Source organism: Poecile atricapillus, chromosome 35 (genome assembly GCF_030490865.1).
Source record: "Poecile atricapillus isolate bPoeAtr1 chromosome 35, bPoeAtr1.hap1, whole genome shotgun sequence".
NCBI lineage: Eukaryota > Metazoa > Chordata > Aves > Passeriformes > Paridae > Poecile > Poecile atricapillus.
The window spans coordinates 2,277,256-2,299,961 of NC_081283.1; the positions used below are offsets into that span (position 1 = coordinate 2,277,256).

General features: G+C 52.9%; 1 protein-coding gene across 2 annotated transcripts; it reads left to right on the forward strand.

The window, feature by feature from the left end:
• Positions 1-89: 89 nt before the first annotated feature.
• RNF41 (ring finger protein 41) lies at positions 90-21,673 on the forward strand. 2 transcript variants are annotated; one of them, XM_058861074.1, is made up of 7 exons: positions 90-241; positions 3,704-3,811; positions 9,659-9,771; positions 12,692-12,963; positions 15,151-15,286; positions 19,025-19,128; positions 21,269-21,673. In XM_058861074.1, exons 3-7 carry the CDS (start codon positions 9,682-9,684, stop codon positions 21,618-21,620), a joined length of 954 nt encoding a protein of 317 aa, XP_058717057.1. In that variant the 5' UTR covers positions 90-241; positions 3,704-3,811; positions 9,659-9,681; the 3' UTR covers positions 21,621-21,673. The 2 variants fall into 2 exon arrangements, with proteins under 2 accessions (XP_058717057.1, XP_058717058.1); XM_058861075.1 differs by having other exon boundaries at positions 109-241; positions 3,638-3,811.
• Positions 21,674-22,706: the final 1,033 nt, after the last annotated feature.

Sequence of the window (22,706 nt, forward strand, 5' to 3'; positions counted from 1 at the left end):
AGAGGGCGGGACTTTGAGGCGGTTAAGCCACGCCCCCCCTCGCGTTCCGCCTTTACCATAGAGTTGCGGCTGGAGGGGCACTTCCGGGCGGCGCGGTACTTCCGGTTGGAGTGGTACTTCCGGTCGGAGAGGCACTTCCGGCGTGGCGGGGCCGGGCGGGGACACCGGGAGGAGGCCGCGGGTACCGGGAGGAGGCCGCGGCCGCCGCTGAGCCCCGAGCGGGCCGGGCCCGCCGCCCGCGGTACGTGGAGCTGGGGGAGGGCGAGCTCAGAGGGTCCTGAGGCGGAGCTTGAGGCTTTTCCACGCCTTTCCCCGCTCTCCCGGTGCTACCGGGGCCGCCCGTGGGGCGGCCCCGGTAGCACCGGGAGAACGGGGAAAGGCGAGGGGAAACTTCCATGGGGTAAGCCCGGGGGGATCCCGGTGGATCGGGAATGGAAGGAGCCCCGGGGAAAGCGGGAGAGGGAACGGGGGGAAAATTCCGGAAAATTCCAGAAAATTCCAGAAAATTCCAGGAAAATTCCAGGAAAATTCCAGGAAAATTCCCGGAAAAACCCGGGGAGAATGTGAGGGAATTTGGGGAAAATTTCAGGAAAATTTGGGAGAAATTTCAGGGAAATTTCAGGGAAAATCCAGAGGAATTTTGGGAAAAATTCAGGGAATTTCTGGAAAAATCGAAATAAATTTGGGGAAAATCTGGAGGAATTTGGGAAAATCCAGAGGAATTTTGGGAAATCCAGGGAAATTTTGGGGAAATCCAGGGAAATTCTGGGGAAAATTCAGGAAAATCTGAGGAAAAATCGAAATAAATTTGGGAAATCCAGAAAGGTTTTGGGAAATTTGAGGAAAATTTGGGGAAATCCAGAGGAATTTGGGGAGAATTGAGGGAAATTTGTGGGAATTCCAGAGGAATTCAGGGAAAATCCAGAAAGGTTTTGGGAAATCCAGAGGAATTTGAGGGGAAATTCAGGGAATTTGAGGAAAAATCGAAATAAATTTGAGGAAAATCCAGAGGAATTTTGGGAAATCTGGAGGAATTTGAGGAAAATCCAGAGAAATTTGAGGAAAACTCAAAATAAATTTGGGGAAAATCAGAGGAATTTGTGGGAAAATCCAGAGAGATTTGGGAAATCTGGAGGAATTTTGGGAAATCCAGAGGAATTCAGGGAAAATTCAGGGAAATTGGGAAAATCCAGAGAAATTCAGGGAAATTTGGGGGAAAATTCAGAGGAATTTGAGGAAAATTCAGGGAAATTTGGGAAATCTGGAGGAATTTTCAGAAATCCAGAGGAATTTTTGGAAATCCAGAGGAATTTGGGAAGAATCCAGAGGAATTCAGGGAAAATCCAGGGAAATCTGAGGAAAAATCGAAATAAATCTGGGGAAAATCCAGAGGAATTTTGGGAGAAATCCAGGGAAATTTGAGGAAAATTCAGGGAAATTTGAGGAAAAATCAAAATAAATTTGAGGAAAATCAGAGGAATTTGTGGGAAAATCCAGAGAGATTTGGGAAATCTGGAGGAATTTTGGGAAATCCGGAGGAATTTGGGGGAAGTCCAGGGAAATTTGAGGAAAAATTAAATAAATTCAGGGAAAATCCAGAGGAATTTTGGGAGCATTCCAGGGAAATCTGAGGAAAATCCAGAGGAATTTGAGGAAAAATCAAAATAAATCTGGGGAAAATCCAGAGGAATTCAGGGAAAATTCAGGGAAATTTGAGGAAAATCCAGAGAAATTTGAGGAAAAATCAAAATAAATTTGAGGAAAATCAGAGGAATTTGTGGGAAAATCCAGAGAGATTTGGGAAATCTGGAGGAATTTTGGGAAATCCTGAGGAATTTGGGGGAAGTCCAGGGAAATTTGAGGAAAAATTAAATAAATTCAGGGAAAATCCAGAGGAATTTGGGAAAAATCAGGGAAATCTGAGGAAAATTCAGGGAAATTTGTGGAAAATCCAGAGAGATTTGGGGAAATCCAGAGGAATTTGGGAGAAATCCTGGGAAATTTGAGGAAAATCCAGAGGAATTTGAGGAAAAATTGAAATAAATTTGGGAAAAATCCAGAGGAATTTGGGAAGAATCCAGTGGAATCTTGGGAATTCCAGAGGAATTTGAGGGAAAATTCAGGGAAATTTGGGGAAATCCAGAGGAATTTTGGGAAATCTGGAGAAATTTGGGAAATCCAGAGGAATTTTGGGAAAATTCAGGGAAATTCAAGGAAAAATCGAAATAAATTTGGGAAAAATCCAGAGGAATTTGGGAAGAATCCAGAGGAATTTTGGGAAGAATCCAGAGGAATTTTGGGAAGAATCCAGAGGAATTTTGGGAGTTCCAGAGGAATTTTGGGAGTTCCAGAGGAATTTTGGGAATTCCAGAGGAATTTGGGAGCCGACCCCGATCCCGGCAGCGTTTGGGGAATTCCCACCAATCCAGGCCTCATTTTCCACCTTTTTTTTTATGGAATTCTGATCCAAAACTGCCCCAAATTTCCAGAGAAATCCTGGAATTCCCGGAATTCCCGAGTTTCTGGGGCTGGAATTCCCAAATTTCTGTGCTTGAAATTCCCAAATTTCCAGGGGTAGAATTCCCAAATTTCTGGGCCTGGAATTCCCAAATTTCTGGGCCTGGAATCCCCAAATTTTTGGGACCAGAATCCCCAAATTTTTGGGGCTGGAATTCCCAAATTTCTGAGATCAAAATTCCCAAATTTCTCGAGCCAGAATTCCCAAATTTTTGGGACCAGAATTCCCAAATTTCCAGGGCTGGAATTCTCAAATATCCGGGGCCAGAATTCCCAAATTTCCAAGGCCAGAATTCCCAAATTTCTGGGACCAGAATTCCCAAATTTCCAGGCCTGGAATTCCCAAATTTCTGAGTTCAAAATTCCCAAATTTCCGGACCTGGAATTCCCAAATTTCTGGGACCAGAATTCCCAAATTTCTGGGCCTGGAATTCCCAAATTTCTGGGATCAGAATTCCCAAATTTCCAGAGCTGGAATTCCCAAATTTCTGAGATCAAAATTCCCAAATTTCTCGAGCCAGAATTCCCAAATTTCTGGGATCAGAATTCCCAAATTTCCAGGGCTGGAATTCCCAAATTTCTCGAGCCAGAATCCCCAAATTTCTGAGATCAGAATTCCCAAATTTCCGGGCCTGGAATTCCCAAATTTTTGGGACCAGAATTCCCAAATTTCTGGGGCTGGAATTCCCAAATTTCTGAGCCAGAATTCCCAAATTTCCATGGCCAGAATTCCCATATTTTTGGGGCCAGAATTCCCAAATTTCTGGGGCCAGAATTCCCAAATTTCTGGGGCCAGAATTCCCAAATTTTTGGGGCCAGAATTCCCAAATTTCTGGGGCTGGAATTCCCATGGAATTCCCAAATTTCTGGGCCTGGAATTCCCAAATTTTTGGGGCCAGAATTCCCAAATTTCTGGGCCAGAATTCCCAAATTTCCAAGGCCAGAATTCCCAAATTTCCAGGGCTGGAATTCCCATGGAATTCCCAAATTTCTGGGACCACAATTCCCAAATTTCCAGGCCTGGAATTCCCAAAATTCCCAAAAACCCCTTGGAGCCTGCAGGATTTCAGGGAATTCTCCCTTCGGAATCTCACCCAACTTCGGGAATTTGATTTTCCAGGGAATTCCAGCCGGGCTGGATCTTCATCTTCATCTTCCCGTTTTTTCTTCCTTTTTCCGGGATCAGATCCCAGCAGGAGCTCGCCTGGAGAGGGAAAAATGGGATTTTGGGAGGAATTCCGTGCTCGGAGCGAGGCCGCGGCCGCCCCTTCCCGGAGGAATTCTGCTGCGGGAGGTAAATCCGGGATTCGCTTTTTCCCATGGGAATTCTGCCCTTTTCCCGGGATTCCATCCTTTGGGAATGGGAAGGGATCCAGGGGGGGTGGAATTCCCGGGATTCCCGAGGTTTGGGGTTGGAATTCCCGAGGTTTGGGGTTGGAATTCCCAGGATTCCCGAGGTTTGGGGTTGGAATTCCCGGGATTCCCGAGGTTTGGGGTTGGAATTCCCGGGATTCCCGAGGTTTGGGGTTGGAATTCCCGGAATTCCCGAGGTTTGGGGTTGGAATTCCCGGGATTCCCGAGGTCTGGGGTTGGAATTCCCGAGGTTTGGGGTTGGAATTCCCGAGGTTTGGGGTTGGAATTCCCGGAATTCCCGAGGATTGGTTGGAATTCCCGGAATTCCCGAGGATTGGTTGGAATTCCCGAGGTTTGGAATTCCCAGGATTCCCGAGGTTTGGAATTCCCGGGATTCCCAAGGTTTGGGGTTGGAATTCCCAAGGTTTGGGGTTGGAATTCCCGAGGTTTGGGGTTGGAATTCCCGAGGTTTGGGGTTGGAATTCCCGGGATTCCCGAGGATTGGTTGGAATTCCCGGAATTCCCGAGGTCTGGGGTTGGAATTCCCGAGGTTTGGGGTTGGAATTCCCGGGATTCCCGAGGTTTGGGGTTGGAATTCCCGGGATTCCCGAGGTTTGGGGTTGGAATTCCCGAGGTTTGGGGTTGGAATTCCCGAGGTTTGAGGTTGGAATTCCCAAGGTTTGGGGTTGGAATTCCCAAGGTTTGGGGTTGGAATTCCCAGGATTCCCAAGGTTTGGGGTTGGGATTCCCAAGGTTTGGGGTTGGAATTCCCGGGATTCCCGAGGTTTGGGGTTGGAATTCCCGGGATTCCCGAGGTTTGGGGTTGGAATTCCCGGGATTCCCGAGGTTTGGGGTTGGAATTCCCGAGGTTTGGGGTTGGAATTCCCGAGGTTTGAGGTTGGAATTCCCAAGGTTTGGGGTTGGAATTCCCGGGATTCCCGAGGTTTGGGGTTGGAATTCCCGGAATTCCCAAGGTTTGGGGTTGGAATTCCCGGAATTCCCGAGGTTTGGGGTTGGAATTCCCGAGATTCCCAAGGTTTGGTGTTGTAATTCCCGGGATTCCCAAGGTTTGGGGTTGGAATTCCCGGGATTCCCGAGGATTGGGGTTGGAATTCCCGGGATTCCCGAGGTTTGGGGTTGGAATTCCCGGAATTCCCGAGGTTTGGGGTTGGAATTCCCGGGATTCCCAAGGTTTGGGGTTGGAATTCCCGGGATTCCCAAGGTTTGGGGTTGGAATTCCCGGGATTCCCAAGGTTTGGGGTTGGAATTCCCAAGGTTTGGGGTTGGAATTCCCAGGATTCCCGAGGTTTGGGGTTGGAATTCCCAGGATTCCCGAGGTTTGGGGTTGGAATTCCCAGGATTCCCGAGGTTTGGGGTTGGAATTCCTGGGATTCCTGAGGTTTGGGGTTGGAATTCCCGAGGTTTGGCGTTGGAATTCCCAGAATTCCCGAGGTTTGGGGTTGGAATTCCCGGGATTCCCGAGGTTTGGGGTTGGAATTCCCAAGATTTGGGGTTGGAATTCCCAGAATTCCCGAGGTTTGGTGTTGGAATTCCTGAGGTTTGGGGTTGGAATTCCCAAGGTTTGGGGTTGGAATTCCCAGAATTCCCGAGGTTTGGGGTTGGAATTCCCGAGGTTTGGGGTTGGAATTCCTGGGATTCCTGAGGTTTGGGGTTGGAATTCCCGGGATTCCCGAGGTTTGGGGTTGGAATTCCCAGGATTCCCGAGGTTTGGGGTTGGAATTCCCGGGATTCCCGAGGTTTGGGGTTGGAATTCCCGAGGTTTGGGGTTGGAATTCCCGGAATTCCCGAGGTTTGGGGTTGGAATTCCCGAGGTTTGGGGTTGGAATTCCCAAGGTTTGGTTGGAATTCCCGGGATTCCCGAGGTTTGGGGTTGGAATTCCCAGGATTCCCGAGGTTTGGGGTTGGAATTCCCAGGATTCCCGAGGTTTGGGGTTGGAATTCCCGGGATTCCCGAGGTTTGTGGTTGGAATTCCCGAGGTTTGGGGTTGGAATTCCTGAGGTTTGGGGTTGGAATTCCTGGGATTCCCGAGGATTGGGGTTGGAATTCCCAAGGTTTGGGGTTGGAATTCCCGGGATTCCCGAGGTTTGGGGTTGGAATTCCCAAGGTTTGGTTGGAATTCCCGGGATTCCCGAGGTTTGGGGTTGGAATTCCCGGGATTCCCAAGGTTTGGGGTTGGAATTCCCGGCTCCGGAGCTGCCCCTGCCGGGTTTGTGGGGCCGGGATTTGCCTTGGGAGGAGCTGGGGATTCCCAGGATTCCCGGGAAATCAGAAAATCTGGGAATTCCAGGAGAGTTCCTGGGAATTCCAGAAGATTCCTGGGAAATCAGAAAAATCGGGAATTCTGGGAGATTCCTGGGAATTCCAGGAGATTCCCAGAAAATTGGGGAAGAGCTGGGAATTCTGAGATTCCCAGAAAATCAGAGAAAAATCGGGAATTCCAGGAGATTCCTGGGAAATTGGGGAAGAGCTGGGAATTCTGAGATTCCCAGGGAACTGGAGAAAATCTGGGAATTCCAGGAGATTCTTGGGAAATCAGAAAAACTGGGAATTCCAGGAGATTCCCAGGAAATTTGGGGAGAATCCTGAGGAATTTTGGGAGAATCAAAAGGAATTTGGGAGGCAATTCCATGGAATTTTGGGAGAATCCTGAGGAATTTTGGGAGGCAATTCCATGGAATTTTGGGAGAATCCTGAGGAATTTTTGGGATAATCCTGAGGAATTTTGGGAGAATCCTGAGGAATTTTTGGGATAATCCCAAGGAATTTTTTGGCAATCCCAAGAAATTTGGGAAAACCGGGATCTGGAGCCGGGAATTTTTGCATTCCCGTGTCCCAGGGGATTCCAGGAGGAAAATCCGGGATCTGATCCCAAATCCTGAATTTTGGGATCATCCAGAGGGAGGGAAATGAGGAAATTTGGGGTTTTTTTTTGAGGAGTCGAATTCCAGCCGAGGCTGATCCCGGGATTTGGAGGGGTTGGGAATGCGGCTGCTGCTGCCAGGGTCGTTAGGAGGAGGGTTAATGAGGGTTAATTAGGGTTAATTAGGGTTAATTAGGGCTGGGGGTGCTGCACAGGCAGAACTGGTTGATCCCAGTGGGGAATGCGGAGTTGGGAAACTCCTGGATTGTCCCAAATCCATCCTGAATATCCCAAATATCCTGAATCCATCCCAAACCCATCCCAAATCCATCCCAAATATCTCAAATCCATCCCAAATCCATCCCAAATCCATCCCAAATATCCCAAATCCATCGCAAATATTCTGAAACCATCCCAAATCCATCCCACATCCATCCCAAACCCATCCCAAATCCATCCCAAATATCCTGAATCCATCCCAAATATCCCAAATATCCTGAATCCATCCCAAATATCCTGAATCCATCCCAAACCCATCCCAAATCCATCCCAAATATCCTGAATCCATCCTAAATATCCCAAACCCGTCCCAAACCCATCCTGAACCCATTCTAAACATCCCAAATCCATCCTGAATATCCCAAATATCCTGAATCCATCCCAAACCCATCCCAAACCCATCCTGAGCCCATTCCAAACATCCCAAATATCCCAAATCCATCCTGAGCCCGCCCCAAATATCCCAAATCCATCCCAAACATCCCAAATATCCCAAATCCATCCCAAATATCCCAAACCCATCCCAAATCCACCCCAAACCCCCCGGAACCGACCCCAAACCCACCCCAAACCGGCCCCAGAACCCCCAATCCCACCCCAAACCCTCCTCAGAACTGACCCCAAAACCCCACCCCAAACCCACCCCAAACCCAGCCCAAACCCACCCCAAACCCACCCCAGAACCCCCAAACCCACCCCAAACCCTCCTCAGAACTGATCCCAAAACCCTCCCCAAAATCCACCCCAAACCCACCCCAAACCCACCCCAAAATCCACCCCAAAGCCCCCAAACCCTCCCCAGAACTGACCCCAAACCCCCCGGAACAGACCCCAAATCCACCCCAAACCTGCCCCAAACCCTCCCCAAAATCCACCCTAAAACTCTCCCCAAACCCACCCCAAAACCGACCCCAAAATCCACCCCAAAATCCACCCCAAACCCACCCCAAACCCACTCCAAACCCACCCCAAATCCACCCCAAACTCTCCTCAGAACTGACCCCAAAACCCCAGCCCAAACCCAGCCCAAACCCACCCCAAATCCACCCCAAAACCCATCCCAAACCCATCCCAAACCTCCCCCAAAACCCAGCCCAAACCCAGCCCAAACCCACCCCAAAATCCACCCCAAACCCACCCCAAACCCACCCCAAACCCACCCCAAACTCCAAACCCACCCCAAACCCACCCCAAACCCACCCCAAATCCACCCCAAACTCACCCCAAACCCCAAACCCACCCCAAACCCACCCCAAACCCACCCCAAACCCCAAACCCACCCCAAATCCACCCCAAACCCACCCCAAACCCCAAAATCAACCACAAACCCACCCCAAAATCCACCCCAAAATCCACCCCAAACCCACCCCAAACCCACCCCAAATCCACCCCAAACCCACCCCAAACTCACCCCAAACCCACCCCAAACCCAGCCCAAACCCACCCCAAACCCACCCCAAATCCACCCCAAACCCACCCCAAATCCACCCCAAACCCACCCCAAACTCACCCCAAAACCCACCCCAAAACCCACCCCAAACCCACCCCAAACCCACCCCAAATCCACCCCAAACTCACCCCAAACTCACCCCAAACCCCAAACCCACCCCAAACCCAGCCCAAACCCACCCCAAAATCCCAAACCCACCCCAGAACCCCCAAACCCACCCCAAACCCCAAACTCACCCCAAACCCACCCCAAACCCACCCCAAATCCACCCCAAACTCACCCCAAACCCACCCCAAACCCACCCCAAACCCACCCCAAACCCACCCCAAAACCCACCCCAAACCCACCCCAAACCCAGCCCAAACCCACCCCAAACCGCAAACCCACCCCAAACCCACCCCAAACTCACCCCAAACCCACCCCAAATCCCCAAATCAACCCCAAACCCTGCCCCAAAACCTGCCCCAAACCCACCCCAAACCCCAAACCCACCCCAAACCCACCCCAAACCCACCCCAAACTCACCCCAAACCCACCCCAAATCCCCAAATCAACCCCAAATCTGTGCGATTCACCCCAGGTTTGTGAATCCGGTGTGAGAGCATCAGCGGGGACACCACGGAGGGACCGAGAGCCCTTTTCCCCCCGGGAATTTCTGGGAATTGGGGAATTTCTGGGAATTGGGGAATTTCTGGGAATTGGGGAATTTCTGGGAATTTGTGAATTTGGGAATTTCTGGGAATTTGGGAATTTCTGGGAATTTGGGAATGCGGGGGTCGGGATGTGCCCCCACCACGGAGGGGCCGAGAGCCCTTTTCCCCCCGGGAATTTCTGGGAATTGGGGAATTTCTGGGAATTCGGGAATCCGGGGGTCGGGATGTGCCCCCCATCCCGGAGGGGCCGAGACCCCTTTTCCCCTTGGGAATTTCTGGGAATTTGGGAATTTCTGGGAATTGGGGAATTTCTGGGAATTGGGGAATTTCTGGGAATTTGGGAATCCAGGGGTCAGGATGTGCCCCCACCACGGAGGGACCGAGAGCCCTTTTCTCCTCCGGGAATTTCTGGTAATTGGGGAATTTCTGGGAATTGGGGAATTTCTGGGAATTGGGGAATGCGGGGGTCGGGATGTGCCCCCCACCCGGAGCATTCCCGGGATCCTGACGCTGCCGCCCCGCAGGGTTCTGGCGCCGGTGACGAGCGATGGGGTATGATGTGGCTCGCTTCCAGGGGGACGTCGACGAGGACCTGATCTGCCCCATCTGCAGCGGGGTCCTGGAGGAGCCGGTGCAGGTAGGTCCCACCTGGTCTCACCTGGTCACTCCTGGTCACTCCTGGTCTCACCTGGTCCCACCTGGTTACTCCTGGTCACTCCTGGTCACTCCTGGTCTCACCTGGTCCCATCTGGTCTCACCTGGTCACTCCTGGTCTCACCTGGTCTCACCTGGTCCCATCTGGTCACTCCTGGTCACTCCTGGTCACTCCTGGTCTCATCTGGTCCTTCCTGGTCACTCCTGGTCACTCCTGGTCTCACTTGGTCACTCCTGGTCCCACTTGGTCACTCCTGGTCACTCCTGGTCTCACCTGGTCACTCCTGGTCCTCCCTGGTCTCACCTGGTCTCACCTGGTCCTGCCTGGTCCCACTTGGTCCCATCTGGTCTCACCTGGTCTCACTTGGTCCCACCTGGTCTCACCTGGTCCTGCCTGGTCCCACCTGGTCTCACCTGGTCACTCCTGGTCCCACCTGGTCCCACCTGGTCTCACCTGGTCCTGCCTGGTCCCACTTGGTCATTCCTGGTCTCACCTGGTCCTACCTGGTCTCACCTGGTCACTCCTGGTCACTCCTGGTCCCACTTGGTCACTCCTGGTCCCACCTGGTCCCATCTGGTCTCACCTGGTCCTGCCTGGTCCCACTTGGTCACTCCTGGTCTCACCTGGTCCTACCTGGTCTCACCTGGTCTCACCTGGTCACTCCTGGTCTCACCTGGTCCCACTTGGTCACTCCTGGTCCCATCTGGTCCCACCTGGCCCTGGTCTCCCCTGGTCACGCCTGGTCTCACCTGGTCTCACCTGGTCTTACCTGGTCCCATCCGGTCCTGCCCCAAACCCACCCCAAATCCACCCCAAACCCACCCCAAAACCCACCTGGTCACTCCTGGTCCCACCTGGTCCCATCTGGTCTCACCTGGTCCCACCTGGTCCCATCTGGTCCCATCTGGTCTCGCCTGGTCCCACCTGGTCCCATCTGGTCCTGCCCCAAACCCACCCCAAAACCCACCTGGTCTTACCTGGTTTCACCTGGTCCTGCCTGGTCCCACCTGGTCCTTCCTGGTCCTGCCTGGTCTCACCTGGTCTCATCTGGTCCTTCCTGGTCCTGCCCCAAACCCACCCCAAATCCACCCCAAACCCACCTGGTCTCCCCTGGTCCCACCTGGTCCATGGAGAGAAAGAGCGGGAAACGTGAGGGGAGAAAAAGGGCGGGAAACGTGAGGGGAGAAAAAGGGCGGGAAACGTGAGGGGAGAAAAAGGGCGGGAAACGTGAGGGGAGAAAAGGGCGGGAAATGTGAGGGGAGAAAAGGGCGGGAAACGTGAGGGGAGAAAAGGGCGGGAAACGTGAGGGGAGAAAAGAGCGGGAAATGTGAGGCCACAGAGACATTGAGGGGCTGGAGATGGGAATGGAGCTGGGGAAGGGCTGGAGCAGCAGGAGAAGGCTCTGGAGAAGTCCTGAGGGGGCTGGGAAAGGGCTGGGCCTGGAGAAAAGGAGGCTCAGGAGGGATCTTTTCACCCCACACCTCCCTGACGGGAGAGTGGGGCCGGCTGGGGCCGGGCTCTGCTCCCAGGGTGAGAAGGAGAGCTCTGAGGCAAAGCCCTTCCATGATTTTGGGGGGAATTTGCAGGGTTTTGGGGAAAATCGTAGTTGTAGCTGAGTGGGGATTGGCCTCTTCTCCCAGGGAACAACAGGAGAAGAGGAAATGGCTCCGAGCTGTGCCAAGGGAGGGTCGGGTTGGCCATCAGGAGGAATTTTTCCATGGGGTGTTCCACATGGGAAGGGAGGTTGGGAGCCCAGAGGAGTGGAGGTGGCACTCAGGGCTCTGGCAGGGATCAGTCACGGGTTGGACTCGATGATCTGGGAGGTTCTTCCCAAACTCAACAATCCCATGAACGATCCCATGAGCGGTCCCATGGGTGATTCAGTGACAATCCCATGTGTTATCCTGTGGATGATCCAATGAGTGATTCCATGAGCAATTCCATGAGCCATCCCATGAATGATCCCACAAACAATCCCATGAACAATCCCATGAACAATTCCATGACCAATCCCATGAGCAATTCCATGAGCGATCCCATGAACGATTCCATGAATGATCCCATGAACGATCCCATGAGTGATTCCATGAATGATTCTATGACCAATCTCATGAACGATTCTATGACCAATCCCATGAATGATTCCATGACCAATTCCATGAATGATTCCATAATCCCATGAATGATCCCATGAACAATCCCATAAGTGATGATGAGTGATCCCACGTGTGACCCCATGAACGATTCCATGAGCAATCCCATGAGCAATCCCATGAACGATCCCATGAGTGATGATGAGTGATCCCACATGTGACTCCATGAACGATCCCATGATCAATCCCATGAGCAATCCCATGAGTGATTCCACGGGTGATCCCATGAACAATCCCATGAATGATTCCATGACCAATCCCATGAACGAACGATCCCATGACCAATCCCATGAACAATCCCATGAATGATTCCATGAACGATCCCATGAATGATCCCATGAACAATCCCATGAACGATCCCATGACCAATTCCATGACCAATCCCATGAACGATCCCATGACCAATCCCATGAACAATCCCATGAACGATTCTATGAATGATCCCATGAATGATCCCATGATCAATCCCATGAACGATCCCATGACCAATCCCATGAGCAATCCCATGAACGATTCCATGACCAATCCCATGAACGATCCCATGAGCAATCCCATGAATGATCCCATGATCAATCCCATGAACAATCCCATGAATGATCCCACATGTGACCCCACGAACGATCCCACGAGCGAGCCGAGGCGCCACTCAGGGCTCTGGCAGGGCTCATTCTCATCTCAAACTCAGCGATCCGGGAGGTTTCTCCCGATGCCGAGGATCCCTCCGGTGACTCCGGCCTCGTTCCCCGCAGGCCCCACACTGCGAGCACGCCTTCTGCAATGCCTGCATCACGCAGTGGTTCTCGCAGCAGCAGACGTGCCCCGTGGACCGCAGCGTGGTGACGGTGGCCCACCTGCGCCCGGTGCCGCGGATCATGCGGAACATGCTCTCCAAGCTGCAGATCACCTGCGACAACGCCGTCTTCGGCTGCACGGCCGTCGTGCGCCTCGACAACCTCATGGCACACCTCAACGACTGCGAGCACAACCCCAAGCGGCCGGTCACCTGCGAGCAGGGATGCGGGTGAGGAGGGGCACGGCGTGGGCGTGGGCATGGGGTGGGGATGGACACAGGGTGGAGATGGACACAGGATGGCACCAGGATGGCCATGGGATGGGCACAGGATGGGGATGGACACAGGGTGGGGATGGACACAGGATGGCACCAGGATGGCACCAGAATGGGCATGGGAAGGGCCCTGGGATGGACACAGGGTGGGGATGGGCACAGGATGGGGATGGACACAGGGTGGGCACCAGGATGGCCATAGGATGGGCACAGGATGGGGATGGATACAGGGTGGCACCAGGATGGCACCAGAATGGGCACAGGAAGGGTCCTGTGATGGACACAGGATGGCACCAGGATGGCCATGGGATGGGCACAGGAAGGGCCCTGGGATGGACACAGGATGGGGATGGACACAGGGTGGCACCAGGATGGCACCAGAATGGGCATGGGAAGGGTCCTGGGATGGACACAGGATGGGGATGGACACAGGATGACACCAGGATGGCCATGGGATGGGCACAGGATGGGGATGGACACAGGGTGGCACCAGGATGGCACCAGGATGGCCATGGCATGGGCATGGGAAGGGCCCTGGGATGGACACAGGATGGCACCAGGATGGCACCAGAATGGGCACAGGAAGGGCCCTGGGATGGACACAGGATGGGGATGGACACAGGGTGGACACAGGATGGGCATGGGATGGGCACAGGAAGGGCCCTGGGATGGACACAGGATGGGGATGGACACAGGGTGGACACAGGATGGGCATGGGATGGGCACAGGAAGGGCCCTGGGATGGACACAGGATGGGGATGGACACAGGATGGACACAGGGAGGTACCAGGATGGCCATGGAATGGGCACAGGAAGGGCCCTGGGATGGACACAGGATGGGAATGGACGCAGGAAGGGCCATGGAATGGGCACAGGATGGGGATGGACACAGGATGGGGATGGACACAGGGTGGCACCAGGATGGCCATGGGATGGGCACAGGATGGGGATGGACACAGGGAGGTACCAGGATGGCCATGGAATGGGCACAGGATGGGGATGGACACAGGGTGGGGATGGACACAGGAAGGGTCCTGGGATGGACACAGGATGGGGATGGACACAGGATGGACACAAGGAGGTACCAGGATGGCCATGGGATGGACACAGGATGGGGATGGACACAGGGTGGCACCAGGATGGCCATGGAATGGGCACAGGATGGGGATGGACACAGGATGGGAATGGACACAGGAAGGGTCCTGGGATGGGCACAGGATGGGGATGGATATAGGATGGACACAGGGAGGCACCAGGATGGCCATGGAATGGGCACAGGATGGGGATGGACGCAGGGTGGCACCAGGATGGTCATGCAATGGGCACAGGAGGAGCACCAGGATGGCCATGGGATGGGGATGGACACGGAATGGGCACAGGAATGGTCACAGGTTCAGGGAAGGAGCCTGGGGTTGGGATCTCACAGAGTTTGAAGTCCAAGATCCTGCAGAGAAAGGATTGGGAAGGGCTTTTTAAATGGAACCCATTTCTCTTTTAGCTCACTTGGGTGTTGGAGCTTTTTGGGTCTTCCCAGAGCCATTCCAGCTCCTGGGATTGGGATCCCACAGGGTTTGAAGGCCAAGATCCTGCAGAGAAAGGATTGGGAAGGGTTTTTAAGTCTGTCCCCCTGTGCTGGCACTGCTGGGGCTCCTCCAGCGCTGGGTGCAGCTCTGGGCCCTCAGGGCCACAGGGACATTGAGGGGCTGGAGATGGGAATGGAGCTGGGGAAGGGCTGGAGCAGCAGGAGAAGGCTCTGGAGAAGTCCTGAGGGGGCTGGGAAAGGGCTGGGCCTGGAGAAAAGGAGGCTCAGGAGGGATCTTTTCACCCCACACCTCCCTGACGGGAGAGTGGGGCCGGCTGGGGCCGGGCTCTGCTCCCAGGGAACACCGGCATGAGAAGGAACAGCCCCAGATTCCTCCAGGAGAGGTTCAGGATGGACAGCAGGAGGAATTTTTCCATGGAAAAGGCTGTCAGGCTTTGGAGCTGCCCAGTGAGGTGGTGACAGAGGAGGAAAATCCCCATTTATTCCCAGAATTCTCCCCCAGTCTGGCACTCAGAGGTTTCCACGCTTGGATTAGCTCTGGAAAGGGATAAATTCCCCGTAATTTGGCATCTCCACCTTTATTTCCCCACTCCTGGCAGCTTGGAGATGCCCAAGGATGAGCTGCCCAACCACAACTGCATCAAGCACCTGCGCTCGGTGGTGCAGCAGCAGCAGACACGGATCGCCGAGCTGGAGAAGACCTCGGCCGAGCACAAGCACCAGCTGGCAGAGCAGGTGGGGCCAGGAATGCCAGGATTGGGTCAGGAATGGGCAGATTTGGGTTGTTGGACACCGAAATCCTGGATAAAATGGGAGAAAAGTGTCTGGGGGAAGGTGTGGGATGAATGTGGCTGTGTGGGGATGGGCTGGGGGCTCCAGGAATGCCAGGATTGGGATGGGAAGGGGCAGATTTGGTGGCTTGAGCACTAAAATCCTGAAAAAACAGGAAAAACCAGGCAGATTTGGGTTGTTGGACACCGAAATCCTGGATAAAATGGGAGAAAAGTGTCTGGGGGAAGGTGTGGGAGGAATGTGGCTGTGTGGGGATGGGCTGGGGGCTCCAGGAATGCCAGGATGGGGATGGGAAGTGGCAGATTTGGTGGCTTGAGCACTAAAATCCTGAAAAAACAGGAAAAACCAGGCAGATTTGGGTTGTTGGACACCGAAATCCTGGATAAAATGGGAGAAAAGTGTCTGGGGGAAGGTGTGGGAGGAATGTGGCTGTGTGGGGATGGGCTGGGGGCTCCAGGAATGCCAGGATTGGGATGGGAAGGGGCAGATTTGGTGGCTTGGACACCAAAATCCCAAAAAGCTGGGCAGATTTGTATTGTTGGACACTGAAATCCTGGAAAAAAAGGGGAAAAAGCATCTGGGGGAAGGTGTGGGATGAATGTGGCTGTGTGGGGATGGGCTGGGGGCTCCAGGAACGCCAGGATTGGGATGGGAAGGGGCAGATTTGGTGGCTTGGACACCAAAATCCCAAAGAAACAGGAAAAAACAGGCAGATTTGGGTTGTTGGACACTGAAATCTTGGAAAAAATGGGAGAAAAGTGTCTGGGGGAAGGTGTGGGATGAATGTGGCTGTGTGGGGATGGGCTGGGGGCTCCAGGAATGCCAGGATTGGGATGGGAAGGGGCAGATTTGGGGGGTTGAGCATTAAAATCCAGAAAAACCAGGGAGATTTGGATTGTTGGACAATGAAATCTTGGAAAAAATGGGGAAAAAGCATCTGGGGGAAGGAGTGGGATGAATGTGGCTGTGTGGGGATGGGCTGGGGGCTCCAGGAACGCCAGGATTGGGATGGGAAGGGGCAGATTTGGGGGCTTGAGCATTAAAATTCTGAAAAACCAGGAAAAACCAGGAAAAACCAGGGAGATTTGGATTGTTGGACAATGAAATCTTGGAAAAAATGGGGAAAAAGCATCTGGGGGAAGGAGTGGGATGAATGTGGCTGTGTGGGGATGGGCTGGGGGCTCCAGGAATGCCAGGATTGGGATGGGAAGGGGCAGATTTGGTGGCTTGAGCACTAAAATCCTGAAAAAACAGGAAAAAACTGGCAGATTTGGATTGTTGGACACTGAAATCCTGGATAAAATGGGGAAAAAGTGTCTGGGGGAAGGTGTGGGATGAATGTGGCTGTGTGGGGATGGGCTGGGGGCTCCAGGAATGCCAGGATTGGGATGGGAAGGGGCAGATTTGGGGAGTTGAGCATTAAAATCCTGAAAAACCAGGGAGATTTGTATTGTTGGACAATGAAATCCTGGAAAAAATGGGGGAAAAGTGTCTGGGGGAAGGTGTGGGATGAATGTGGCTGTGTGGGGATGGGCTGGGGACTCCAGGAACGCCAGGATTGGGATGGGACATGGCAGATTTGGGGGGTTGAACATTAAAATCCAGAAAAACCAGGGAGATTTGGATTGTTGGACAATGAAATCCTGGAAAAAATGGGGAAAAAGCGTCTGGGGGAAGGTGTGGGATGAATGTGGCTGTGTGGGGATGGGCTGGGGGCTCCAGGAATGCCAGGATTGGGATGGGAAGGGGCAGATTTGGGGGGTTGAGCATTAAAATCCTGAAAAAACAGGGAGATTTGGATTATTGGACGCTGAAATCCTGGAAAAAATGAGGGAAAAGTGTTTGGGGGAAGGTGTGGGATGAATGTGGCTGTGTGGGGATGGGCTGGGGGCTCCAGGAATGCCAGGATTGGGATGGGAAGGGGCAGATTTGGTGGCTTGGACACCAAAATCCCAAAAAGCTGGGCAGATTTGTATTGTTGGACACTGAAATCCTGGAAAAAAAGGGGAAAAAGCATCTGGGGGAAGGTGTGGGATGAATGTGGCTGTGTGGGGATGGGCTGGGGGCTCCAGGAACGCCAGGATTGGGATGGGAAGGGGCAGATTTGGTGGCTTGGACACCAAAATCCCAAAGAAACAGGAAAAAACAGGCAGATTTGGGTTGTTGGACACTGAAATCTTGGAAAAAATGGGAGAAAAGTGTCTGGGGGAAGGTGTGGGATGAATGTGGCTGTGTGGGGATGGGCTGGGGGCTCCAGGAATGCCAGGATTGGGATGGGAAGGGGCAGATTTGGGGGGTTGAGCATTAAAATCCAGAAAAACCAGGGAGATTTGGATTGTTGGACAATGAAATCTTGGAAAAAATGGGGAAAAAGCATCTGGGGGAAGGAGTGGGATGAATGTGGCTGTGTGGGGATGGGCTGGGGGCTCCAGGAACGCCAGGATTGGGATGGGAAGGGGCAGATTTGGGGGCTTGAGCATTAAAATTCTGAAAAACCAGGAAAAACCAGGAAAAACCAGGGAGATTTGGATTGTTGGACAATGAAATCTTGGAAAAAATGGGGAAAAAGCATCTGGGGGAAGGAGTGGGATGAATGTGGCTGTGTGGGGATGGGCTGGGGGCTCCAGGAATGCCAGGATTGGGATGGGAAGGGGCAGATTTGGTGGCTTGAGCACTAAAATCCTGAAAAAACAGGAAAAAACTGGCAGATTTGGATTGTTGGACACTGAAATCCTGGATAAAATGGGGAAAAAGTGTCTGGGGGAAGGTGTGGGATGAATGTGGCTGTGTGGGGATGGGCTGGGGGCTCCAGGAATGCCAGGATTGGGATGGGAAGGGGCAGATTTGGGGAGTTGAGCATTAAAATCCTGAAAAACCAGGGAGATTTGTATTGTTGGACAATGAAATCCTGGAAAAAATGGGGGAAAAGTGTCTGGGGGAAGGTGTGGGATGAATGTGGCTGTGTGGGGATGGGCTGGGGACTCCAGGAACGCCAGGATTGGGATGGGACATGGCAGATTTGGGGGGTTGAACATTAAAATCCAGAAAAACCAGGGAGATTTGGATTGTTGGACAATGAAATCCTGGAAAAAATGGGGAAAAAGCGTCTGGGGGAAGGTGTGGGATGAATGTGGCTGTGTGGGGATGGGCTGGGGGCTCCAGGAATGCCAGGATTGGGATGGGAAGGGGCAGATTTGGGGGGTTGAGCATTAAAATCCTGAAAAAACAGGGAGATTTGGATTATTGGACGCTGAAATCCTGGAAAAAATGAGGGAAAAGTGTTTGGGGGAAGGTGTGGGATGAATGTGGCTGTGTGGGGATGGGCTGGGGGCTCCAGGAATGCCAGGATTGGGATGGGAAGGGGCAGATTTGGTGGCTTGAGCACTAAAATCCTGAAAAAACAGGAAAAACCAGGCAGATTTGGATTGTTGGACAATGAAATCTTGGAAAAAATGGGAGAAAAGTGTCTGGGGGAAGGAGTGGGATGAATGTGGCTGTGTGGGGCTGGGCTGGGGGCTCCAGGAACGCCAGGATTGGGATGGGAAGGATCACTTTTAGGAACTTTGACACCAAAAACCCAAAAAAAAAAGGCAAAAACGAGCTGAGCGTGGCTCTGTGGGGCCAGGCCGGGATCTTTGGGGTGATTCCCATTCCCAATCCCGTTTTTCCCTGCCCTGGCAGAAGAGGGACATCCAGCTGCTCAAGGCCTACATGAGGGCGATCCGCAGCGTCAACCCCAACCTGCAGAACCTGGAGGAGACCATCGAGTACAACGAGATCCTGGAGTGAGTGCGGGAGAGAGGGGAATTGGTGGGGTTTGTGAGGGAAAATTGTCGTTTTCTGAGGGAAATTAATTGTTTTCTGAGGGAAATTCGTTGTTTTGTGAGGGAAATTTGTTGTTTTCTGAGGGAAATTTGTAGTTTTGTGAGGGAAATTTGTAGTTTTGTGAGGGAAATTTGTTGTTTTTGGGGGGAATTTCTAGTTTTGTGAGGGAAATTTGGCATTTTTTGAGGGAAATTTGTTGTTTTCTGAGGGAAATTTGTTGTTTTCTGAGGGAAATTTGTCGTTTTTGGGGGGAATTTCTAGTTTTGTGAGGGAAATTTGGCATTTTTTGAGGGAAATTTGTTGTTTTCTGAGGGAAATTTGTACTTTTGTGAGGGAAATTTGTCGTTTTTGGGGGGAATTTCTAGTTTTGTGAGGGAAAATTGTCATTTTCTGAGGGAAATTAATTGTTTTCTGAGGGAAATTTGTTGTTTTCTGAGGGAAATTTGTTGTTTTCTGAGGGAAATTTGTCATTTTTTGGGAGGAATTTGTAGTTTTTGGTGAGGGAAATTTGTCATTTTTGAGGGAAATTTGTAATTTTGTGAGGGAAATCCGTTGTTTCTTGAGGGAAATTCATTGTTTTCTGAGGAAAATTTATAATTTCTGAGGGAAATTTGTAGATTTTGAGAAAAATTTGTTGTTTTTTTTGTGGAGAATTTGTCATTTTGTGAGGGAAATTTGTTGTTTTATGAGGAAAATTTATAATTTTTTGAGGGAAATTTGTAGATTTTGAGGGAAATTTGTAATTTTTTGAGGGAAATTTGTCAGTTTTGGGGGAGATTTTGTTATTTCTGAGGGAAATTTATAGTTTTTGAGGGAAATTTGTCATTTTCTGACGGAAATTTGTAGGTTTTTTTGGGGGAAATTGTAGTTTTTTGAGGAGAAATTTCTAGTTTTTAGGGGGGAATTCGCTGTTCCTCTGGGCCCTGGTGGGGATGGGACTCAGGTTGAACTCAGTGGTCACAGAGGTCTTTTCCAGCTTCAGCAATTCCACAATTCCACCCCAAAACCTCATCCCTGACTCTCTCTGAGTGTCCCCAGCTGGGTGAACCTCCACAATTCCACCCCAAAACCCCTGTCCCTGTCCCCTGTGTGTCCCCAGCTTGGTGACCCTCACAATTCCAGAATCCCAAACCCCCATCCCTGTCCCCAGCTTGGTGACCCTCCCCAATTCCACAATCTCACCCCAAACCCCGTCCCTGACCTGCTCTGACTGTCCCCCAGCTACATGACCCTCCACAATTCCAGGATTTCACCCCAAACTCTTGTCCCTGTCCCCCATCTGGGTGACCCTCCCCAATTCCAGAATCCCACCCCAAACCCCCATCCCTGTCCCCACAGCTGGGTGACCCTCCCCAATTCCAGGATTTCACCCCAAACCCTTGTTCATGTCTCCCATCTGGGTGACCCTCCCCAGTCCCAGAATCCCAAACCCCCCGTGTGTCCCCATAGCTGGGTGACCCTCCCCAATCCCAGGATTTCACCCCAAAACCCCTGTCCCCAGGTGGGTGACCCTCCCCAACCCCAAAATCCCACCCCAAACCCCCCGTGTGTCCCCGCAGGTGGGTGACCCTCCCCAATCCCAGGATTTCACCCCAGACCCCCATCCCTGTTCCTGCAGTGCCCAAATCCCAAACCCCCATCCCTGTCCCCCAGGTGGGTGACCCTCCCCAGTCCCCAAATCCCACCCCAAACCCCCGTGTGTCCCCTCAGGTGGGTGACCCTCCCCAGTCCCACCCCTAAACCCTTGTCCCCGCAGGTGGGTGACCCTCACAATCCCAGAATCTCAAACCCCATCCCTGTCCCCAGCTGGGTGACCCTCCCCAATCCCAGGATTTCACCCCAAACCCCCATCCCTGTCCCTGCAGGTGGGTGACCCTCCCCAATCCCAGAATCCCAAACCCCCTGTGTGTCCCCATAGCTGGGTGACCCTCCCCAATTCCAGGATTTCACCCCAAACTCCCATCCCTGTCCCCACAGCTGGGTGACCCTCCCCAATCCCAGAATCCCACCCCAACCCCCCGTGTATCCCCTCAGGTGGGTGACCCTCCCCAATCCCAGAATCCCAGGATTTCACCCCAAACCCCCCGTGTGTCCCCTCAGGTGGGTGAACTCCCTGCAGCCGGCGCGGGTGACGCGCTGGGGCGGCATGATCTCCACGCCGGACGCGGTGCTGCAGGCGGTCATCAAGCGCTCGCTGGTGGAGAGCGGCTGCCCGGCGTCCATCACCAACGAGCTGATCGAGAACGCCCACGAGCGCAACTGGCCGCAGGGGCTGGCCACGCTGGAGACGCGCCAGATGAACCGGCGCTACTACGAGAACTACGTGGCCAAGCGCATCCCCGGCAAGCAGGCCGTGGTGGTGATGGCCTGCGAGAACCAGCACATGGGCGAGGACATGGTGCTGGAGCCGGGGCTCGTCATGATTTTCGCTCACGGCGTGGAGGAGATCTGATTAAAAACGGCTCTGGGAGCCGCGGGGATGGCCTGGAGTTGGGTTTTAGGGTTCTCCGCTTGACTGGAGTTGTTTGAAAGCCGTCTCGGCTCCTTCTCTGTTTCAAGGAGAGAGGGGGAGCGGGGGCTCCACGCACTGCCAGACCCTCTCGGGGGTCCCCCCCAAATCCTGCCTCACACCCGGTGCCCCCCACCCAGGACAGCTTCGTCTCCTCGTCCCCTCTGGAATTTCCACCTCTCTCGGCGTCCCCACGTGGGGTGCTGGTGGTGTCACCGACCCTGGAGTGAGGGGTCCTTGGCCTTGGGGACCCTCCTGTCCCCCCTCGCTCCGTGCATGCCCCGTTCCCTGGCCCCGGGAGCCGCCGGATCCCCCCGGGCGTCTCCCACCTCCTCCCAATCCGTGTTTGGCTCTGCTTTCTCCGCCCTCGGTGTTACTTTTCCAGACACTCGTGATTGTGGTTCTGTATTTTTTTTATTTTATTTTTTTTTTTATATATACTTTTATTTTTTTTTTTTCCTTGACCTTTTCTCATTTTTACTCCCCCTTTTTGATTTTCCGAGTACCGTGGGCAGGCGCCTCTGGCCTGGGTCTGTGGGACTCGTTGGGAATTTAATTTATTTACATTTATTTTGTTGGAATTTTTTTTTTTTTTTTTTTTTTACCATTGTTTCTCCTCCGGTGCCGGTCCCTGTGGATCTGGCAGGAGGCAGGGATTGAAGTGATCAATAAACAGAATTCTGGTTGCTTTATCCCTGCTTTGGGGGCCTCCTCCTGCACCCCAAAACCCTTCCCGTGTCGGGGGGCTCAGTCCTGGGGTAAAAATGGGTGAGTTTGGGGGTGATCTCCCCATCCTGGGGGGATCTGGGGACCAATAAATGTCACTCCTGGGAGGGAATGGCGGTGGCTGAGGTGGGTTCCCACAGCCCTGAAGCCCCCCAAATGTGCTCCCCAAAAAGGGTGAGCCTGTCCCCAAAACACCGGGAACAGAGTGGGGTCCCCGCTTCTGCCCTTAAAAGATCCGGGATTAGAGCGGGGGGATCCCTGCTGCTCCCACCCCAAAAAGGTCCGGGATCAGAGGGGGGATCC